Genomic DNA, 19793 nt, shown 5'->3' with positions numbered 1-19793 from the left:
TCATCCATTTGCACAGGAAGTGACATGACTGGACTCCCAATCATCCTTCTGCACAGGAAGGGAGGCTGGACTGGCTTGTAGTGAGTACCAAGGGGTACTTGCACCTTGCACCAGGCCCAGTTATCCCTTATTAGTGTATAGGGTGTCTAGCAGCTTAGGCTGATAGATAATGGTAGCTTAGCAGAGCAGCTTAGGCTGAACTAGGAGACGTGTGAAGCTACTACAGTACCACTTAGTGTCATATGCACAATATCATAAGAAAACACAATACACAGTTATACTAAAAATAAAGGTACTTTATTTTTATGACAATATGCCAAAGTATCTTAGAGTGTACCCTCAGTGAGAGGATAGGAAATATACACAAGATATATATACACAATAGCAAAAATATGCAGTATAGTCTTAGAAAACAGTGCAAACAATGTATAGTTACAATAGGATGCAATGGGGAAACATAGGGATAGGGGCAACACAAACCATATACTCCAGAAGTGGAATGCGAACCACGACTGGACCCCAAACCTATGTGACCTTGTAGAGGGTCGCTGGGACTATTAGAAAATAGTGAGAGTTAGGAAAATAACCCTCCCCAAGACCCTGAAAAATGAGTGCAAAGTGCACTAAAGTTCCCCTAAGGACAAAAGAGTCGTGTTAGAGGAATAATGCAGGAAAGACACAAACCAGCAATGCAACAACTGTGGATTTCCAATCTAGGGTACCTGTGGAACAAGGGGACCAAGTCCAAAAGTCACAAGCAAGTCGGAGATGGGCAGATGCCTAGGAAATGCCAGCTGCGGGTGCAAAGAAGCTTCGACTGGACAGAAGAAGATGAGGTTTCTGCAGGAACGAAAAGGGCTAGAGACTTCCTCTTTGGTGGACGGATCCCTCTCGCCTTGGAGAGTCGTGCAGAAGTGTTTTCCCGCCGGAAGGACGCCAACAAGCCTTGCTACACGAAAATCGTGTGTTTGGCGTTTTTGGACGCTGCTGGGGACCAGGAGGGACCAGAAGGTTGCAAATTGGACCTGCAGAGAGAGGGGACATCGTGCAAGACAAAAAGCCCTCACTGAAGCAGGTAGCACCCGGAGAAGTGCCAGAAACAGGCACTACGAGGATGCGTGAAACGGTGCTCGCCGAAGTTGCACAAAGGAGTCCCACGTCGCCGGAGACCAACTTAGAAAGTCGTGCAATGCAGGTTAGAGTGCCGTGGACCCAGGCTTGGCTGTGCACAAAGGATTTCCGCCGGAAGTGCACAGGGGCCGGAGTAGCTGCAAAGTCGCGGTTCCCAGCAATGCAGCCCAGCGAGGTGAGGCAAGGACTTACCTCCACCAAACTTGGGCTGAAGAGTCACTGGACTGTGGGGGTCACTTGGACAGCGTCGCTGGATTCGAGGGACCTCGCTCGTCGTGCTGAGAGGAGACACAAGGGACCGGTAATGCAGCTTTTTGGTGCCTGCGGTTGCAGGGGGAAGATTCCGTCGACCCACGGGAGATTTCTTCGGAGCTTCTGGTGCAGAGAGGAGGCAGACTACCCCCACAGCATGCACAAGCAGGAAAACAGTCGAGAAGGCGGCAGGATCAGCGTTACAGAGTTGCAGTAGTCGTCTTTGCTACTATGTTGCAGGTTTGCAGGCTTCCAGCGCGGTCAGCGGTCGATTCCTTATCAGAAGGTGAAGAGAGAGATGCAGAGGAACTCGGCTGAGCTCATGCATTCGTTATCTAAAATTTCCCCAGAGACAGAGACCCTAAATAGCCAGAAAAGAGGGTTTGGCTACCTAGGAGAGAGGAAAGGCTACTAACACCTGAAGGAGCCTATCAGCAGGAGTCTCTGACGTCACCTGGTGGCACTGGCCACTCAGAGCAGTCCAGTGTGCCAGCAGCACCTCTGTTTCCAAGATGGCAGAGGTCTGGAGCACACTGGAGGAGCTCTGGACACCTCCCAGGGGAGGTGCAGGTCAGGGGAGTGGTCACTCCCCTTTCCTTTGTCCAGTTTCGCGCCAGAGCAGGGGCTAAGGGGTCCCTGAACCGGTGTAGACTGGCTTATGCAGAATTAGGCACATCTGTGCCCAACAAAGCATTTCCAGAGGCTGGGGGAGGCTACTCCTCCCCTGCCTTCACACCATTTTCCAAAGGGAGAGGGTGTCACACCCTCTCTCAGAGGAAGTTCTTTGTTCTGCCATCCTGGGCCAGGCCTGGCTGGACCCCAGGAGGGCAGCTGCCTGTCTGAGGGGTTGGCAGCAGCAGCAGCTGCAGTGAAACCCCAGGAATGGCAGTCTGGCAGTACCAGGGTCTGTGCTACAGACCACTGGGATCATGGAATTGTACCAACAATGCCAGGATGGCATAGAGGGGGCAATTCCATGATCATAGACATGTTACATGGCCATATTCGGAGTTACCATGGTGAAGCTACATATAGGTAGTGACCTATATGTAGTGCACGCGTGTAATGGTGTCCCCGCACTCACAAAGTTCAGTGAATTGGCTCTGAACAATGTGGGGGCACCTTGGCTAGTGCCAGGGTGCCCTCACACTAAGTAACTTTGCACCTAACCTTTACCAGGTAAAGGTTAGACATATAGGTGACTTATAAGTTACTTAAGTGCAGTGTAAAATGGCTGTGAAATAACGTGGACGTTATTTCACTCAGGCTGCAGTGGCAGGCCTGTGTAAGAATTGTCAGAGCTCCCTATGGGTGGCAAAAGAAATGCTGCAGCCCATAGGGATCTCCTGGAACCCCAATACCCTTGGTACCTCAGTACCATATACTAGGGAATTATAAGGGTGTTCCAGTAAGCCAATGTAAATTGGTAAAAATGGTCACTAGCCTGTCAGTGACAATTTGGAAAGAAATGAGAGAGCATAACCACTGAGGTTCTGATTAGCAGAGCCTCAGTGAGACAGTTAGTCACTACACAGGTAACACATTCAGGCACACTTATGAGCACTGGGGCCCTGGGTTACCAGGGTCCCAGTGACACATACAACTAAAACAACATATATACAGTGAAAAATGGGGGTAACATGCCAGGCAAGATGGTACTTTCCTACAGTTTCCCACCAAAACTCTCTTTAAAAGAAGAAGCCAAGTAAGAAGACTTAATTTCCCATCATCCAGCTGCAAAGGAAGTGACATCACTGGACTTCCCATCATCCACCTACACAGGATGTGACATCACTGGTTTCCTGCCAACCATACCCTGGGCCCCACCCTGCTCTCAGGGCGTATTTAATGGTAGCTGCATTATGGATGCTAGAGGTTGTGCACGGTGGGCACGCTGGTGTTGCACCAAAGGTGGGCCACAGGCAAACCCGTCTGTGCCTGTCCACACCTGGACTACACCCAGCATCAGGAACCCTGGTTTTCCCCCCACCCACTGATTCCCTGTTTTGCTCCTCCATCCTCTTAGCCCCAGGTGCCGCTTGCTGCACTTCTGCCATACCGCACCACAGAACACTGAATAAGTGTTCAATAGTGACACTTGCAAGTTTTCATGCACTCTCCCAAACTCTGCCCCCACCACTCATGCACTAACTGCACCCCACTCACTCGCACAGACCAAATCCCATCTAACAAAAACCCACACTCACATGCATACTACTCAACATTTGCTTGCTCACAAAATATACCACTAAGATATGGGGCCTATTGCATGACCACGCTCAGGAGCTGCTCTTTCTCACAGAAACTTGGCTAACCCCAACCTCAACACTGGACCTTGCTAGCACTATCCCTGCTGGCTACAAGATCATTAGGCTAGACTGTCAACACAAGCCTGGAGGTGGAATCACCATTACATTCAAAGACACCACCACCAGCTACATGGAACACCTCACACTCAAGATACATGTCCAAGCCAAATTCTCCTGGGCTGGAACTGTCATATACAGACCACCTGGACCCACCTTCACCAGCGACAGCACGCACTTCGTTGCACCCCTCATCATCAAATCCAGCACCTTTCTTCTCCTCAGAGATGTTAACTTTCCCCTAGAAGACAGCACCAACTCAAACTCTATGGCCCTTCTAACATAAAGGCCATAAGTTCTGACTCCATAATGGTCAGACACTGAAATCCATCTCAGATCGCACTCCTTCCAAATTCTATCATATCTGTCATAATCAATGAAAGCATTAAGGTAATCTTCCCTTATCATTAATTGAACTGAGAAAGGAACAGAAAGTGTCAAAGCATTCCAAAACCTCACACATACAACACCTGATGAGATACTCAGTCTGGAACAAGTGTTACCTTATCAATAGTCTAAGGCCATCAAGAAATATCCCAACATAATTTATCAAAGAGGTGTAGTTGAAACTGACATCCCCTCTCAATTTCTTAAAGATATGTCTAGGGCCCTTTCTGTAGCACTTGTAATATATACACCACATTCATAAAAATATGGTAAAAGTTTTCATCCCCGATAACATTTGTTTAGTATTTAAGGACAACCACTCAATCCCTTAGGTTGAGAGGTCCTGCATCCCAGATTATCCTGCAAGATACCACCCAAGACTCTCTTTTTTATTGCCAGTATTTAGAAAAGCTGAGGCATCCGACCTGAACCTGATAGGAGGCGAGTACTCGAGTACAGCTGCTGCTGTGTTTGCCTTTTGCAGAGAACACTTCCTCCACTGCTTTTCTGTTAACAACAGCCCAAGCTTTCAAAAAGGCATGCAGTCCACTGCTTCTTCCGAAGAATCTCAAGCCCACAAGTTGCTCTACTACATGCTCTCTTAGAGTAGCACATAGAAGTAGATTTAGAGTGGTAGGCTTTCAGATGACATTTTAACCATGATAGAAATCTTCATTTTATTCTCGTTGGGCCCGATTCATAAAAGTAAACTTAGACTTTTGGTCTAAATTAAGATAGGTAAGCTATGAGTAGTATCTTTATGTCTGCCCAAAGTGCAGAGATTTCACTATAGGTGCAGTGAGTATACTCCAGGTGTGGAGAGTACACCTTGGCTCTCCTGAAGTGCATCCCACAGGGGAGAACCCAATCACATGCCAGCTGATACACAGAGGAACTCAGGCTGATGAAATGCCACTGCAAGCAACTGGAGAGCAAATCGAGGACAAGTCAAGACACCACCGATAAAGACATCTTCAAAACAACCCTAAGATGCTGCCATCAGCAGATACAAAACATCAAGCACATAGCTTCCAGCTTGTGGGAGCATGGTTTTGCAATGTCCCTTCCTTGCGGAAGATTCTGAAAAGGCAGGAGCATTCTGGGTAGAAGGTGGTCTTCATAGGCACATCTCAAGGAGTCAAGAGTTCAATTTTTTTTCTTTTAGTTAGCCAGTGGGGTCAAGTCTCCAGGGTGTGGACACAACTCATAAATACGTAAAGATTTTAAAAGTGTGTCATCCTAGAATTAATTGCCGGTTATAAAACCATGAAATTAAAATTTAATTGAGAACTTCACCACTGCATTTAATTTCAGAACAGATGCATTTTTTTCTTTTACAGTCAAAAATCTTTTCTAATAATTTTAATAATGTTTTTGTGATTTAATTTGTCATCCATTTCTATACTCTTTTCAGCCAAATATGCTATTAGCTGTCCATTAACCGTAACCTTTACATATTGCCGACGTACATGTCTACCTTTCAATGAACTTGAGTTTACCCTTAGATATTCATCTTCTGAAAGATCTGTCCTACTTAAATATAGGTATTTAGCATAATGGAATTAAGTCACTAGAGTGTAAGAATTTGGATTGGAATAAGATCTCCAAAGGAATTAGCTGAAAGTCACAATCATCCACCTCTTTCTGCCAAAATATGGACTGAGAATATGTTAGTTAGGAACCCGGGGGTAAAATATGGGACGGGATAAGACATTAGAGATACTGGTTTGAAATAACGCCAACAACAGTCTGGCATTGTCTCAGAACCACAGTTTAATAGTCTTGACAGATCACAGAAACAAACAATAACTATTAGACTCCTTTGAGCAAAGCAGTGTAACCATACAGAACAAGAAATAATGCAATATCAGCTTACATCTCACTTGGCTTGGAAATAGTAGTACTAGCCCTGGTCCAACCAGGGTACAGGCCTCGAGCCGAAGATATCAAGGAGAGGAGCTGGAAAGTGCTGAGATAGAATAAGCAGTATGCAGGCAGACGTTCCTTTACAGCCATGATGTGTGTAGGTAAGGTTGACAACAAATATGATACAGAAGAATGCATGGGAACCAAGGATGGCAAGTGTCTGAAGGACAACGGGTACCATTAAGGGATGCAAAATTGAGTAACAAACTAACTGTAAGTGGAGCAAGCTGAAACAGCTGGGGCGTTGGCAGGTACCTTCCAGGACCTATGTGAGTCTTATATTGCAGCTCCGCTCATATGTGCACAAAAGTTCATCCTCTAACACAAAAGTGAGGATGACATAGTCCTCATACTGATTACCATGTCTGCAACTTCTATTTTTTATTTCCCTGCAATCACATTTCACTATAACTCCTAGCATGAACATTTTACCACAGTAATCTTTTTCTGTAAGATTGGTTAGTCTCAAGACATCTCATGGGATCAATTATTTTAGCAAATTGTCGAGGGCATTGCAATCAGCATTAAAACATTTTCTTGCATTGGTGCTAGGCAGCCCATTCTGCACCAACGCAGGAGGAAAGGACAGAAATGTGCCACATTCCTTAAATATGGTGCATTACTGCCCTTTCCAAGTGACAATATGCAATGCAGCAAAGTGACTTTCAGCACTGCGCTACTTTTTTGTAAATCTGGCCCTGGGTGTGGAAAAATCTACCTAATTTGAATCAGGTGGAGCAGGTGAATCAGGTGACAAAACCCTGTTGATGTTGGATACATATTTGGCCAGGCCCCACTTAAACCAATGGTTTTAGTGGGAAAAGTTCTAAGTGGGAAGATTCTAATTTTGTGCCCGCTGATGTCTACTCATCGACTAGATATGTTAAGCACCTTTGACTAGTCAAGGTTTCCACGTTAGGATTTACCCTCCCTTTTTGAAGTTCAAAAACCTCCAGTGGGACAAATCAGAATGTTGTATCATGGCATGATGCCAGAAAGCAGATACGTTAGCTGCAAGGGTTTGTTGAAGCCTTCTTCTGAGTAGCAAAATCTCAGAGCAGGACCAACCTGGTTTCCTTGTTCCTTGCCCACTGAGGTTGTGGCTTGTCAGACTGCCTTGGTAGTTAGTCGTTGGTGGTCAGTGATTGATGGTCAGCCCCAGACCTCCTGATGTGGAAAGATGTCCACGTTTCAAGTTTACTCCCTTTTTTCACTTCTAAAGTTCCAGGACCTTAGAGTCAGTACTTAGAGCCCAGGACCCATTCCAGCAGAGACCACCAGCATAGTCCAGTCAGGGTCCACCAGCCATTGCTCAGCAGGTCACTAACAGGGAAGGCCTCTTGTTGCTTGTTGCCCCTTGGAAGGTCAACCACCTGACCCTTGAAGTCCACTTTGTTTTCCTCTTTAGAAAGAGAACAGGTCCAGCCCTTCAGGACTCCTCATAGGTTACAGATAACAGGCTTTTTATTCCTCTTCTGTTCTTTCACAAGCCCAGAGGGGGTCAAAAGTGATAGGAGTGAGATAGCAAATTTGTGCAGTGCACCGGCCAGTGGCTGGAGATGACTCCTTGACCAATGGGCAAAATGTTCCTGAGGGTATCGAGAGTATATCCCGGGATCAAAAGGCCTCACTTTACACTAAACTACAAATAAGCAGGCCTCTCCCTGGTGCCTTTCAAATTCATGTAGTTGAATACCTGATGGCTTTTCCTCGGATAAGCTGACCACTCTCACTTTGGAAAAAGTTTCACACCTACTCAAGGGGGGAGCATTGGCAGGGAGGGAAGCCCAAGCAGGCTCATTTGTATTAGCCTACTCAAACTTTATGAAGGAAAAGTACAACTTTCTAAAAGTCACGTTTCCTGATTATGTGTCAAAATCCAATTTCACCCTTGAATTGAAGTTTTAATAAATAACAAAACAGGGGTTGAATGAACTTTGTAGTTTTTTCTAAAGCAAAGATAGAAATAGAAATAGAAAAATAGCATTTAAATTGTACTTTGGCTTTTTATATAGAAGAAGAAATAGTACCTATACAGTGAAAATAGCTTTTGGAGGTTAGACACTGCCGGCACATGTTAACCTTTAATTTCTATGTGTTTTACTGTTAAGTACTAAGCACCCTGTCTGGTGGGCTGCAAGACCGACTTGGGGGACTTATTTAATACTTAAAAGTACGGTTTCTCCTGTCAAAATGGATTTATTTTGACTAGTTCACCTGCACTATGGCCCTACCAGAAAGTTAAATGTGCCAATTAGGAATTCTGTCATGGGTTAAGAGACAAGGCACATGCAGTAAGGACTGGATAACTGTGCCCCAGTGTGCAGAATTCAAACACATGCAGCATCAGTTAAAAATAGGGGTGACCACACAAAAAGGGAAGTTTCTCATGAGAAAGTTACTGATGGTATTTAGTTAATGGTGTAAAGTGGATACAATTATATTTGACTCCAACACTTGGATCAAAAAGCATAGTTCAACTCTGAGAAGCTGAAAAACAACAAAGATACCTACCATCGGAGAATGGATGTATGAACTGTTTTATGGAAACAGTGAAGGAGATTTCACTTAAGACAAGAAATAAAAAAATTACTTTAAGGATATTTGGCCAAGTTTCCTTGAGTTATATTGTGAATATGACATGACTCTAAAGTTTCATTAGTACATATTTAAGTATAATGTTCTTTTTAATTGTCTATACAAGAATAATTCTATGTACATTATACTGCCTATAAAATACACTGTATTATATAGACTTACCTAATACAGAAAATATATCCTATAATTCAATTTGGTAATCCACTAGACAAGTTAGGAGTATTTGGTGTCAAGGGACTGATCTGTTATAATTTGTTTACCTCCTGAAGTAGTGTGTGTTAGTTTGAATACAATCAATAATGCATTTTTTTAGAATGAAAGAGGTCTTACGGATTTACAACTCTCATTTTGGGAGGTGCTTATGGGCTTTACTTGACTGTATTTTTAGAGGGTTACCCTCTCCTGCTCTCCTTTTGCCTTTTGAGCCTCTTACACTATAGTACAAAATATTAATATCTGCAGTATACATAACTTCTTCATATCTTATTTCCATATTTACTTTAATTTTTATAGTAGGTGTTTATTTATAGAAATGTGTGCCTGATGAAGTGTGGAACCACATTTAAGTTATTTATTGGGTGCATTTTAATGGATGGAATGTCTCCATTCTGGTCAATTATGTTTTAGAGGTCTTCTCTTAACCTAGGGGACATTTAATTTCCCTCTTTACTTATCATTATTCCCATATATAATTATTGACTTTTCTTTCTCTCCCTACTGATGTTACCCATTTCCAGCTCTGGGCCCTCTGCAAACAACAATTGCAACTTTAGGGAAAGGTTTCTCTGGAGCCGCCTTCACGGTCCTCTACCTGTACACCGCTGAGCTCTACCCCACCGTCCTCAGGTATGCCTAGGCACTACTTTCTGATATTCATGATTGATAATAGGGAATAACAACACCAAAACAGTCTCATCTGTCCAAAAGAGAATTTAAACGATTCATTTAATCCCCAATCCCCTGTAATATTTTTTATCTGGGTTGCATTGAGAATCTGCATGTTGTGCAGAGTCTAGTTGATGATTCCCTCCATGTGTGAAGTTAACAAGGTTTCCCGTAATACAGCCATATTAGCATTTTATAAATCATCAATTTAATATTCCACACAGTTCCATTGCTGTGAAAAATTCAATAGTTGAATAGTTACTCTTTCTTTCATGAGTATATGGTGAATAAACTACTTAAAATGGTTTAAATTAAAACGTTTTGCAAAACATATTCCTTCTTTGTCTCAGCTAAAAAAGATCATAAAAATACACTCAACAAGATCAGCAAACACTGTGTCAAGATTGTGCATAATTGGGATGCAACCTCCAGAGAGTTAGTGGCAACTAAAAAGGTTACAGGTATAATCACATATTCTACAGAGTTGAGTACAAAGAGTAGCAGTTAGATTCACATGATAAAAATGTTATTTCTTGTAAAATAGTGTTTTAATCAAAGTCAGGGCCATGTAATCATGTATTAGAGCAGTCTTTGTACAGTTCCAAAGTTTGCAGTCCTGTAGTTATGTAGCTAACATGTTGCGCACCATTCTCAGCGCTCATGCCTGAGGATTTTCCAAGGCCATATGTGATAATTCAAAAACATAGACATGGTTTAAAGTACTGATGTTTTTAAGTAAAAGTGGTAATTTTAAAACAACATTTTTTTTTTTATAAATGAGTCCTGCTTTGCTGGTGATTTACACATTGTTGGTCAGAGCACACATGACAACTCCTCATAAATAGGTCACTCGTGATTGATAAGAAACAAACTTCAAAGTACATGATCAGAAAGAACAGATAAGAAGACATACTTAAGCAGCTGAATGAAGCACAGGCAAGACTTTAGAGGAAGGAATTGTTTTTATCCTAAGTATGGAATCTCTGTATAAGTTGTTTATTCCAGTAGTCAGTAACTTGCTTCATCAGGTTTCAGTTTGAGGTTATAGTCCAAATGGCACACATAAAAGCCTGGGCTGGAGTCACAATGATCAATATTGCAGTGGCCATTGTCTCTTTGTAAACAGATTTCCTTTGGGCAATGGAGCCATGGTTACCTCTGAATTTGCTAGATTTCTAACACTGATCTCCTCATCCTTTTTTGGAGGTTTTACAAAACCTCCCTGTAGCCGGGTCGCGGACTTCCCAGCTACATCCAGCGCCGAATCCAGAGCGGAACAGTGCTCCGGAGGTCTCGCAGAGCCCGAATCTAATGAAACCGGGAATCTGGACATCCGGATTCCCGAGGACTTACTTGAAAACGGACCAGCAGAGGAGGGTAAAACCACTGGAGCTGTAACAAGGATATCCGGATTCCCGAAAGCTTAAAAAGTAAAGAAGGACTACGAGTGGGGCGCGCGGACAGAGAAGAGGACGCCGAAGAGAGAGAAGCCGGGAATATAGGAAAAGAAGGCAGCGGAGGAGACAAGGAGACCAACGACCCATATCTTGGGAAGAGATGACCGGTTAACAGTCGGGATGACACTTCAGAGGGACAGGACGGTCCCAAGAAGCCCGAATTCCGCCACATCCCTGGAGGGACGTGGCTAAAGCAGGTACGGTCCTTCCTAAGGGAGAAACTGCGTTATATGGTGGGAAGAGAGGAGGGTGGAGGAGACGATTAGAGGGAGGGGGGAGGAAGGTGGGAGTTTGAGAGGGAAAAAGGCACAGAGACAACAACCACTGAGCATGGAGACAGAGCGGTTCTATGGTACATAAATAGAGACTAAGCCCACAGAGGTGTAATCACGGGATTCTCTAGCCCCCACATATTCATTCCTACTTCATTTATTTCCTCCTCTTGGGAGAGGACATTTATATCCTATTCACCCCAATCTCTCTCTCTCTCTCTCTCTCTCTCTCTCTCTCTCAACACCCTCCCCTCACGAGAAAGAATACCAGTTAGCTCACAAAGACACTACTTACCTGTCTTTCGTTCCTCTTTTTCCGGTCTTCCTGGCAAAACCACCGCCGGGGAACCATCTTCAGTCACCAGGGATCCTGAGGAAGAAGAGAACAGAGGAGATCACCAGCCAGAAAGACCATAGATACGGACTATTATAAAGATATAAGTGCATCACAATAAAATCACGTGCATTCACCCATCCAACTGAGTATCGTTTTACTCCCTATTGCTATACCCCACTGAAACAGTGGTGTCAGAAGTGGGATTTTGAATTAGTGATAGAGGACCGCTTACGGGGGGACAATATGGAAGTGAAACCCACTTTGGAAGATATGATACAGCAACTGGCAGAAGGCCAACGCCATCTTCAATTGGTATGGGAGGCCCAACAAAGAGAAGCCAAGGAAGATCGAGAGGCCCTCCAGAATGCATTAAAAAGCCAGGCCACCATCCTGGCGAACAATCAATTGGTGCATGAAACAGCCCTACAGAAGCTGACGGACACTATTATGGCTAGTAAGGTCCACCCTAACGTAACTAGCTCGGTCCTCAAAAGTATCAAGAGGGGGAGGACCCTGATGCATTCTTTACAAACTTTGAAAGAGTGGCTTCCTCCGCCCAATGGCCCGAAGAACAATGGGGTCAGTATGTGGCCCCCCTTATTAACGGGTATCCAACAAACTGCATATCAGGCCGCTAATCCGGATGGAACAACCCCATATAAAGACATCAAAAAGAGTATCCTGGAGAGGGTAGAACACGACGCGGAGTACTACCGCCTATGATTTTGGAAAATAAAATGGGGTCCTACTGAAGACCCCCGGACATTATATTATAAAATAAAGGACCTAGGACTCAAATGGCTAGGCCCCATAGGAACTGAAAGGGAAGACGTTATAAAAGCAGTTATTCTGGAACAGTATCTGGAATCCCTTCCTCCGCTCACCCGTAGTTGGATCCGACAGCACCCTAATGTTGATACAACTATGGCAGTAGACCTGGCCTGTGCTTATCACAGGTCGACTGAGTTTAAGAGTGGAACCTCTAAAATGACAAGTCCTTCAACCAGACTTCAGCCAGTACCTGCTTGGTCCTTTCCCCTGAAATCCGTCGAGGACACTACTTTACCCAGAGCAGGTGAAAAACCTCCTATGCAATAACCGCAACAGTTGTGGCGAATGGGGACATATAGCACGGGTATGCCGTCGCAAGAAGGATAAACCGAACCTATGGAAATAGGGATTACTAGGGGAAGAGTCCTGTGCACAGGGAGAGGCAACCCCAGATACATGCAGGAGATAAGAGCCAATGGAAAATCCATCACAGCCCTGGTAGATTCGGGATGTAGTCAGTCCGTCATCAGAACCAATGTGATAGACCTGCCGGGACAACAGTCACCACAATGGGTTTCCCTATGTTGTATCCACGGGGATAAAAGAGAATATCCCCTGGCCTCCGTTCGTGTTGAGTGGGAAGGGAGACAAGATGTGGTTCCAATGGGGGTTATGGACCGCTTGGTCGAAGACTGTATCTTAGGGACAGACTATATACACTTTCCTGAGGTATTACAGAGAGTAAAATCCAGAATCCAATCAGACTCCTGGTGGGCCGAGGCTCCCTTTTCAGGTATCCCAATAGAGAGTGAACCTATCCGTTATAGACCTACTAAACGGGGGAAGAGGCGCGAAAAACAGCTCTATTGGACACAAGAGAAGGAAGAGAACCCAGGGAAGGTCTTGGGCACTATCCCAACTCTCTTGCCCTCCTTCCAGGCCAGTCAACGGGAGGATCCATGTCTCTAAAATGCATGGAAAGCAGCCAAAACAGAAAGTACAGGCGAGGTGGGTCCATATTTCCTTATTTACAAAAACCTCCTGTACAGATGTTGGAAAATGGGTTATTGGTAGGGCAGGTAGGTACCTACACCTAGCAACAAGCCACTAACCTCCACCTAGGTACAGTTAGGTCTCAGTAAATTAATCCCAGCTCAACCCTTGGTAGCTTGGCAACGAGCGTCAAGGCTTAACTTAGGAGACAAAGTGTAAAGCATTCAAATATCACAAAACAGTAATTAAATAAAACACAGGAAACAGTTTAAAAATCCAAAACCAATGTATAAAAATAGTTTATATTTTTATCTTTAAAATGACACAAAAACGATTAAAATCGGTTCAGGGGAACCGGAGATATGAATTTTGAAAGAATTATTACTTTTCTAGCGCTTAGAAACAAAAAGCGCCAATCGGGTCATCTGGTTGCACCTCGACCGGGGCAAAGTCAAACTTTCAGGCCGACCGCGATGGAGCCCTGCTCGGCTACAGGTCGCGGGAGGTCTTGGTTAAAAAGTTACCTTCTGACTTAGTCTTTATTTTGAAGTTTTTCTTCACCGGGACGAACCTGCCAGTTGAATTCGACCTCCTGGAGCCCTTGTCCGGATACACGATGTGGGTTTCCTCGGTGGAGACTTTTACCTTCGGACTTAGTCGTTTTTTCGAGATGAAAATCCTTCGACCGGGGTAAACCTGGATCTTGATCCGACGTCCATGGAGCCCTTCTCGGATACGATGGCTGGGAGGTCCCGGTCAACTTTTTACGTTCGGACTTAGTCTCTTTTTTGGATGTTTTTCTTTACCGGGACGAACCACGAAGTCAGGCCGGGTCGCGGTTGAGGCAAGCCGGCTAGAATTTCCGCGGCGGGTCGGTCCCTCTCTGGAGCTTTTTTCCAAAAATTCTCAAATCTTTTCCAAACTTCTGGGGCTTCACCCAGATGTTCTTTTAAGGTTCTTTTGGGGTCCACAGCTCACCCCAAGGGTCCAGAAGTTCTGTGATGGTCCTTGGGAAGTGCGGACTTCAACTCCCAGAATACACCTGGCGCAAACTCCTTTTTGGCCACTGGACAGTGGTCAGCTGGTCACTTTTTCAGGAGTTGGTGCAGGGGACTCTGGATAGCAATTTTTCACCTGTAGCAAACAGGGAGTCCCTCCTTGAACCAGTTGAAGCCAGGCAAAGTCCTTCTTGTGGTGAAGCCCAAGTGTGCAGCTGGTGCAGTCTTTCTGAGTGCAGGGTCCAGGTGCAGGCCAGGGGTCCAGCAGGGCAGTCCTTCTTCTTCTTTAGTTCCTTTCTTGTTGAATTCTGGAGGGGATCTGAGGCGTGGGTGCAGGTCTGCCAGTTTTATCCTTGCTCCTGGGTGAAAAGCAGGGGGGCCCTGGTTCTCCAATCAGGGACAGGGTCGTCCCCCTGTGATGACCACTTCCTGGGAAGTGTGGCAAAAATCCATCCCAGAAGGCAACAGTCTCTAAAAATCCAACATGGATGAATCTGATTTTTGGAGGTTACATCTGGCTGAGCCCACCCACTGGTGTGGCTAAAAATCATAAACACACCCCTCTCCTGCCCTCTCCTAATCTAATCAAGGGGGCACCTAATTGTCTGGGGTTGCAGGATGTGGGGGTGTTGCTGGGTGCTGCAAATGTCCTTCTCTGCCTTTGAAGACCAGTTTGGCAGCCCTCCCCCTTCCTGCCTCACCATCTGCTGAGGGGAGATTCTCTCCCCCAAGCACATTCCTTTGTGTGAAGTCAGGCCACTTCACACCTCATCAAGGTAGCCTGGCAGAAGCTGCTGCAGGCTGGCCAATCAGAGCACAGCAGCAAAAACACTGCAGAGCTGAAATTGGCAACTTTTTAGGTAAAGTCTAAACTTTTTACCTGCACTAGTTATATTAAATCCAACAACTGGAAGTTGTGGGATTTATTACAACAATCAATTTGATACCAAATTCTTGGTATGCAACATTTAAGGAGACTTTAAAATTTAAAATAAAGTCTGCCCATTCTAGCCTATGAAGGCCATTTACTTCAATGAGGGAAACACGAATTTGGCTGTTTTTACCTCACCAGGGCTTATAAATCTATTTTTATAAAGTCCCTGCTTATAGTTACATGGCACCCAGCCCTAGGGGCACATAGGGCACACCTTAGGGGTGACTTATATGTAAAAATAAGGTAGTTTAAGACTTTGGAAGTACCTTTAATTCCAAAGTCGAATTTGCATATAACTTTAATTTAAAAGCAGCCAGCAAGGCAGGCTTGCTTTTAAAATGACACTGGGCACCTCAGCAATGCACCTAGGTGTGCACCACCTATGCTGTGGTCCCTAAACCTACATGCCCTACCATATAGTAGGGACTTATAGGTAGGTTAACTTAGCCAATTATAATTAGCCTAATTTGCATATCCATTTTACACAGAGCACAGGCACTGGGACTGGTTAGCAGTACCCAGGGCACCGTCAAAGTCAGGAAAACACCAGCAAAAAGAGGAAAATGGGGGCAAAAAGTTATGGGGCCTCTGCAATCAGCCCTGTTTTCTCACAACAGAGTTATCAGACATGATAATAGTGAGAAAAGACAATTAGTCGTACCCGAACCCTGCAGTACACAAGTGCTCTATCTTGCTCACAATCAGCCGGGAGGGGGACACTATGGTAGAGAGAAAACGGAAGAATATTTATTACGCCGGTTTTATTGGCCGGGAGTGAATGCACATATCCGACGGTATTGTACCCAATGTCCCAAATGTCAACTAGTAGACCCAGGACCCCAGAGAAAAACACCATTACAACCCTTACCAATAATAGATATCCCCTTTTCTAGAGTTGGAATGGACTTGATAGGCCCCCTCCTCCCATCCAAAAAAGGACACACATACATTTTAGTTCTCATTGATTACGCCACCAGGTATCCAGAAGCCAGACCTCTCACCAGCATGATGACCAGAAATGTAGCCCAAGCCATGATTAGCTTCTTTGCCAGGGTTGGGTTTCCCAATGAAATCTTAACTGATCAAGTTACACCATTCATGTCATCCTTGATGGCACACATCTGTAAGACTTTAGGAGTCAAACAACTCAAAACCTCAGTATATCATCCCCAAACTGATGGCCTAGTTGAAAGATATAATCGTACAATAAAGTCATTATTGAAGAAAACCGTCTCGGAATCAGGGCGAGACTGGGACCGAAAGCTCCCACTAGTTCTTCACGCTATAAGGTCCCATGAACAAGCCTCTACAGGACATAGGGGGTCATTCTGACCCTGGCGGTAATTACTGCCATGGCGGAGGTCGGAGGTAGCACCGCCAACAGGCTGGCGGTGCACCGCTGGGCATTCTGACCGCAGCGGTTCAGCCGCGGCCAGAAACGTAAAGTCGGCGGTGTACCACCGACTTCCCGCTGCCCTTGAGAATCCTCCATGGTGGCGGAGCGCGCTCCGCCGCCATGGGGATTCTGACACCCCCTACCGCCATCCGGTTCCTGGCGGTTCTCCCGCCAGGAACAGGATGGCGGTAGGGGGTGCCACGGGGCCCCTGGGGGCCCCTGCAATGCCCATGCCAATGGCATGGGCACTGCAGGGGCCCCCGTAAGAGGGCCCCACGAAGAATTTCAGTGTCTGCTTAGCAGACACTGAAATTCGCGACGGGTGCAACTGCACCCGTCGCACCTTCCCACTCCGCCGGCTCCATTCTGAGCCGGCGTCCTCGTGGGAAGGGTGTTTCCCGCTGGGCTGGCGGGCGGACTTTCGGCGGTCGCCCGCCGGCCCAGTGGGAAAGCCAGAATGACCGCCGCGGTCTTTTGACCGCGGAGCGGTCTTTCGGCGGGAACCGCTTGGCGGGCGGCGACTGCCGTCCGCCGCGGTCAGAATCACCCCCATAGTCCTTTTGAACTCGTCTTTGGACGACAACCCCGCAGTTTATTAGATATGGCTGCTGAGATATGAGAAGAAGAGGAAGAAAGTGAAAAACCCTTATTAGACTATGTGCACAAACTTAAATCCCAACTGCAGACAGTATGGGAAGATGTGCACAGTCATATGGAGAAAGCCCAGAGCAAACAAAAGAAGTATTACGACCAGGGTACGAAAACAAGACATCTCCAACCCAACAATAAAGTTCTCATCTTACGTCCTAGTTCCGACAATAAACTATTTGACAAACGGCAGGGTCCCTATACAGTATTAAAACAGGTCTCCCCTGTTACCTCCCTCATAGAATTATCAAAGAACCCAAAACGAGTACAAATCTATCATATCAACTTGCTAAAGAAGTGGGAGGAGCCCACTATGTCTGTAACCCCTACAGCTACGGGTTTTTTGATAACACCCGAAAAATCTTTAGAGATTGAATTATGCCCCACCAACCCGGATACGTCTTCAGAACGGCCCCAAATTAATCCTGATATCACAGAACACCAACAAAGACAGCTAGAGGACCTCTTGGCTCAACATAACAGCTTCTTTTCGGGAAAACCCGGTAAAACAAATTTAATCCAGCATCATATTAGAACCCCAGAGGGTCAAATAGTATGACTACGACCCTACAGTATCCCAGAGGCCCGCCAACATGTAATTGAGCAAGAAGTACAGACCATGCTGCAAATGAAAGTGATAGAACTATCTGTCAGCCCTTGGTGTTTACCCGTCGTGCTAGTACTGAAACCGGATGGTTCTATCCGTTTCTGTATTGACTTTTGCCGGTTGAATGCCATATCCCTTTTCGATACATACCCCCTTTCCCGAGTCGACGATCTGCTCGAGAAGTTAGGCAAGGCCCGGTATATGTCAACTCTCGACCTAACCGAAGGATATTGGCAAATACCTCTAGCTCCAGCAGACCGAGAAAAGACGGCTTTCTTAACACCGACAGGGCTTTACCAGTTCACGGTACTCCCGTTTGGTCTACATGGTGCTCCGGCTACCTTTCAAATGTTAATGGACCACCTCTTAAGACCCCTCCAAGATTGCGCAGCCGCCTATCTGGATGATATAGTGGTCTTTAGCGAAACGTGGGAAGACCATCTTGACCAATTAAACTATGTTTTCCATCTTCTACACTCAGCAGGTCTCACAGCTAATCCAAGAAAATGTAATCTGGCCCATAATCACATCGCATACCTCGGGTATTTTATAGGGAAGGGACAGCTACGACCTCAGAAAAATAAAGTAGAGGCCATCCAACAGGTGCCTATTCCAACAACAAAGAAAGAGCTCCGTTCCATTTTGGGCTTAATAGGTTATTACCGACAGTTCATACCCAGATATTCCACATTAGCAGCACCCCTTACCGATCTGTTACAAAAAAAAACAACCCTTCAAAATATCAGCCTCAACAGCGGATCAACTGTCTAGTTTTCAACACCTAAAATACTGCCTCACGACTGAACCAGTCTTAAAGTGTCCAGACTTTACTAAAGTCCTTTACCTCCAAACAGATGCCTCAGACGTTAGATTAGGAGCAGTATTGTCTCAACCGGGCGAGGATGGTCATAACCATCCCATTGTATTCATTAGTAGGAAGTTGTTAGCTAGAGAACGGCATTATCCAATAATCAAGAGGGAGTGTCTCGCCATCAAGGGGGCCATTGAGAACCTACAATACTACCTCTTAGGGCATCCCTTTATTCTGTATACAGACCATGCACCTCTCACTTGGTTGGCCTCCAACAAGAACACCAACTCATGCATCCTCAGATGGTTTATGGAACTCCAACCGTTTTCTTTTCAAGTCCGGCATATTCCAGGTGTACTGCAGACTATTTGTCCTGTTTTCCTGGACCATCAGAACTGTATCAGTCCCGACCTTGGAAGGGGAAGTGTAGCCGGCTACATCCAGCGCCGAATCCAGAGCGGAACGGCGCTCCGGAGGTCTCGCAGAGACCGAATCTAATGAAACCGGAAGTCCGGACATCCGGATTCACGAGGACTTACCTGAAAACGGACCAGCAGAGGAGGGCAAAACCACCGGAGCCAGGAATCCGGATATCCAGGTTCCCGAAAGCTTAAAAAGTAAAGAAGGACTACGCGTGGAGCGCGCGGACAGAGAAGAGGACGCCGAACAGAGAGAAGCCGGGAGTATAGGAAAAGAAGGCAGCAGAGGAGACAAGGAGACTAACGACCCACATCTTGGGGAGAGACGACCGTTTAACGGTCGGGATGACACTTCAGAGGGACAGGATGGTCCCAAGAAGCCCGAATTCCACCACGTCCCTGGAGGGACGTGGCTAAAGCAGGTACCGTCCTTCCTAAGGGAGAAACTGCGTTATATGGTGGGAAGAGAGGAGGGTGGAGGAGATGATTAGAGGGAGGGGGGAGGAAGGTGGGAGTTTGAGAGGGAAAAAGGCACAGAGACAACAACCACTGAGCACGGAGACAGAGCGGTTCTATGGTACATAAATAGAGACTAAGCCCACAGA

The 19793-nt window shown here is 45.7% G+C and overlaps 1 protein-coding gene across 1 annotated transcript in view; it reads left to right on the top strand.

Moving 5' to 3' along the window:
• The window catches only part of LOC138296887 (solute carrier family 22 member 7-like), a 214846-nt gene that overhangs the window by 183402 nt on the left and 11651 nt on the right, over nt 1-19793 (top strand). The window contains exon 10 of the mRNA XM_069236382.1: nt 9398-9506. Coding sequence (XP_069092483.1) covers nt 9398-9506 — 109 coding nt within the window. The remainder of the gene's footprint in view (nt 1-9397; nt 9507-19793) is intronic.

The sequence above is a fragment of the Pleurodeles waltl genome, chromosome 5 (genome assembly GCF_031143425.1).
Source record: "Pleurodeles waltl isolate 20211129_DDA chromosome 5, aPleWal1.hap1.20221129, whole genome shotgun sequence".
Lineage (NCBI taxonomy): Eukaryota > Metazoa > Chordata > Amphibia > Caudata > Salamandridae > Pleurodeles > Pleurodeles waltl.
Note: the sequence above shows the minus strand (reverse complement) of the source record. Positions and strands in the feature narration are given on the sequence as shown.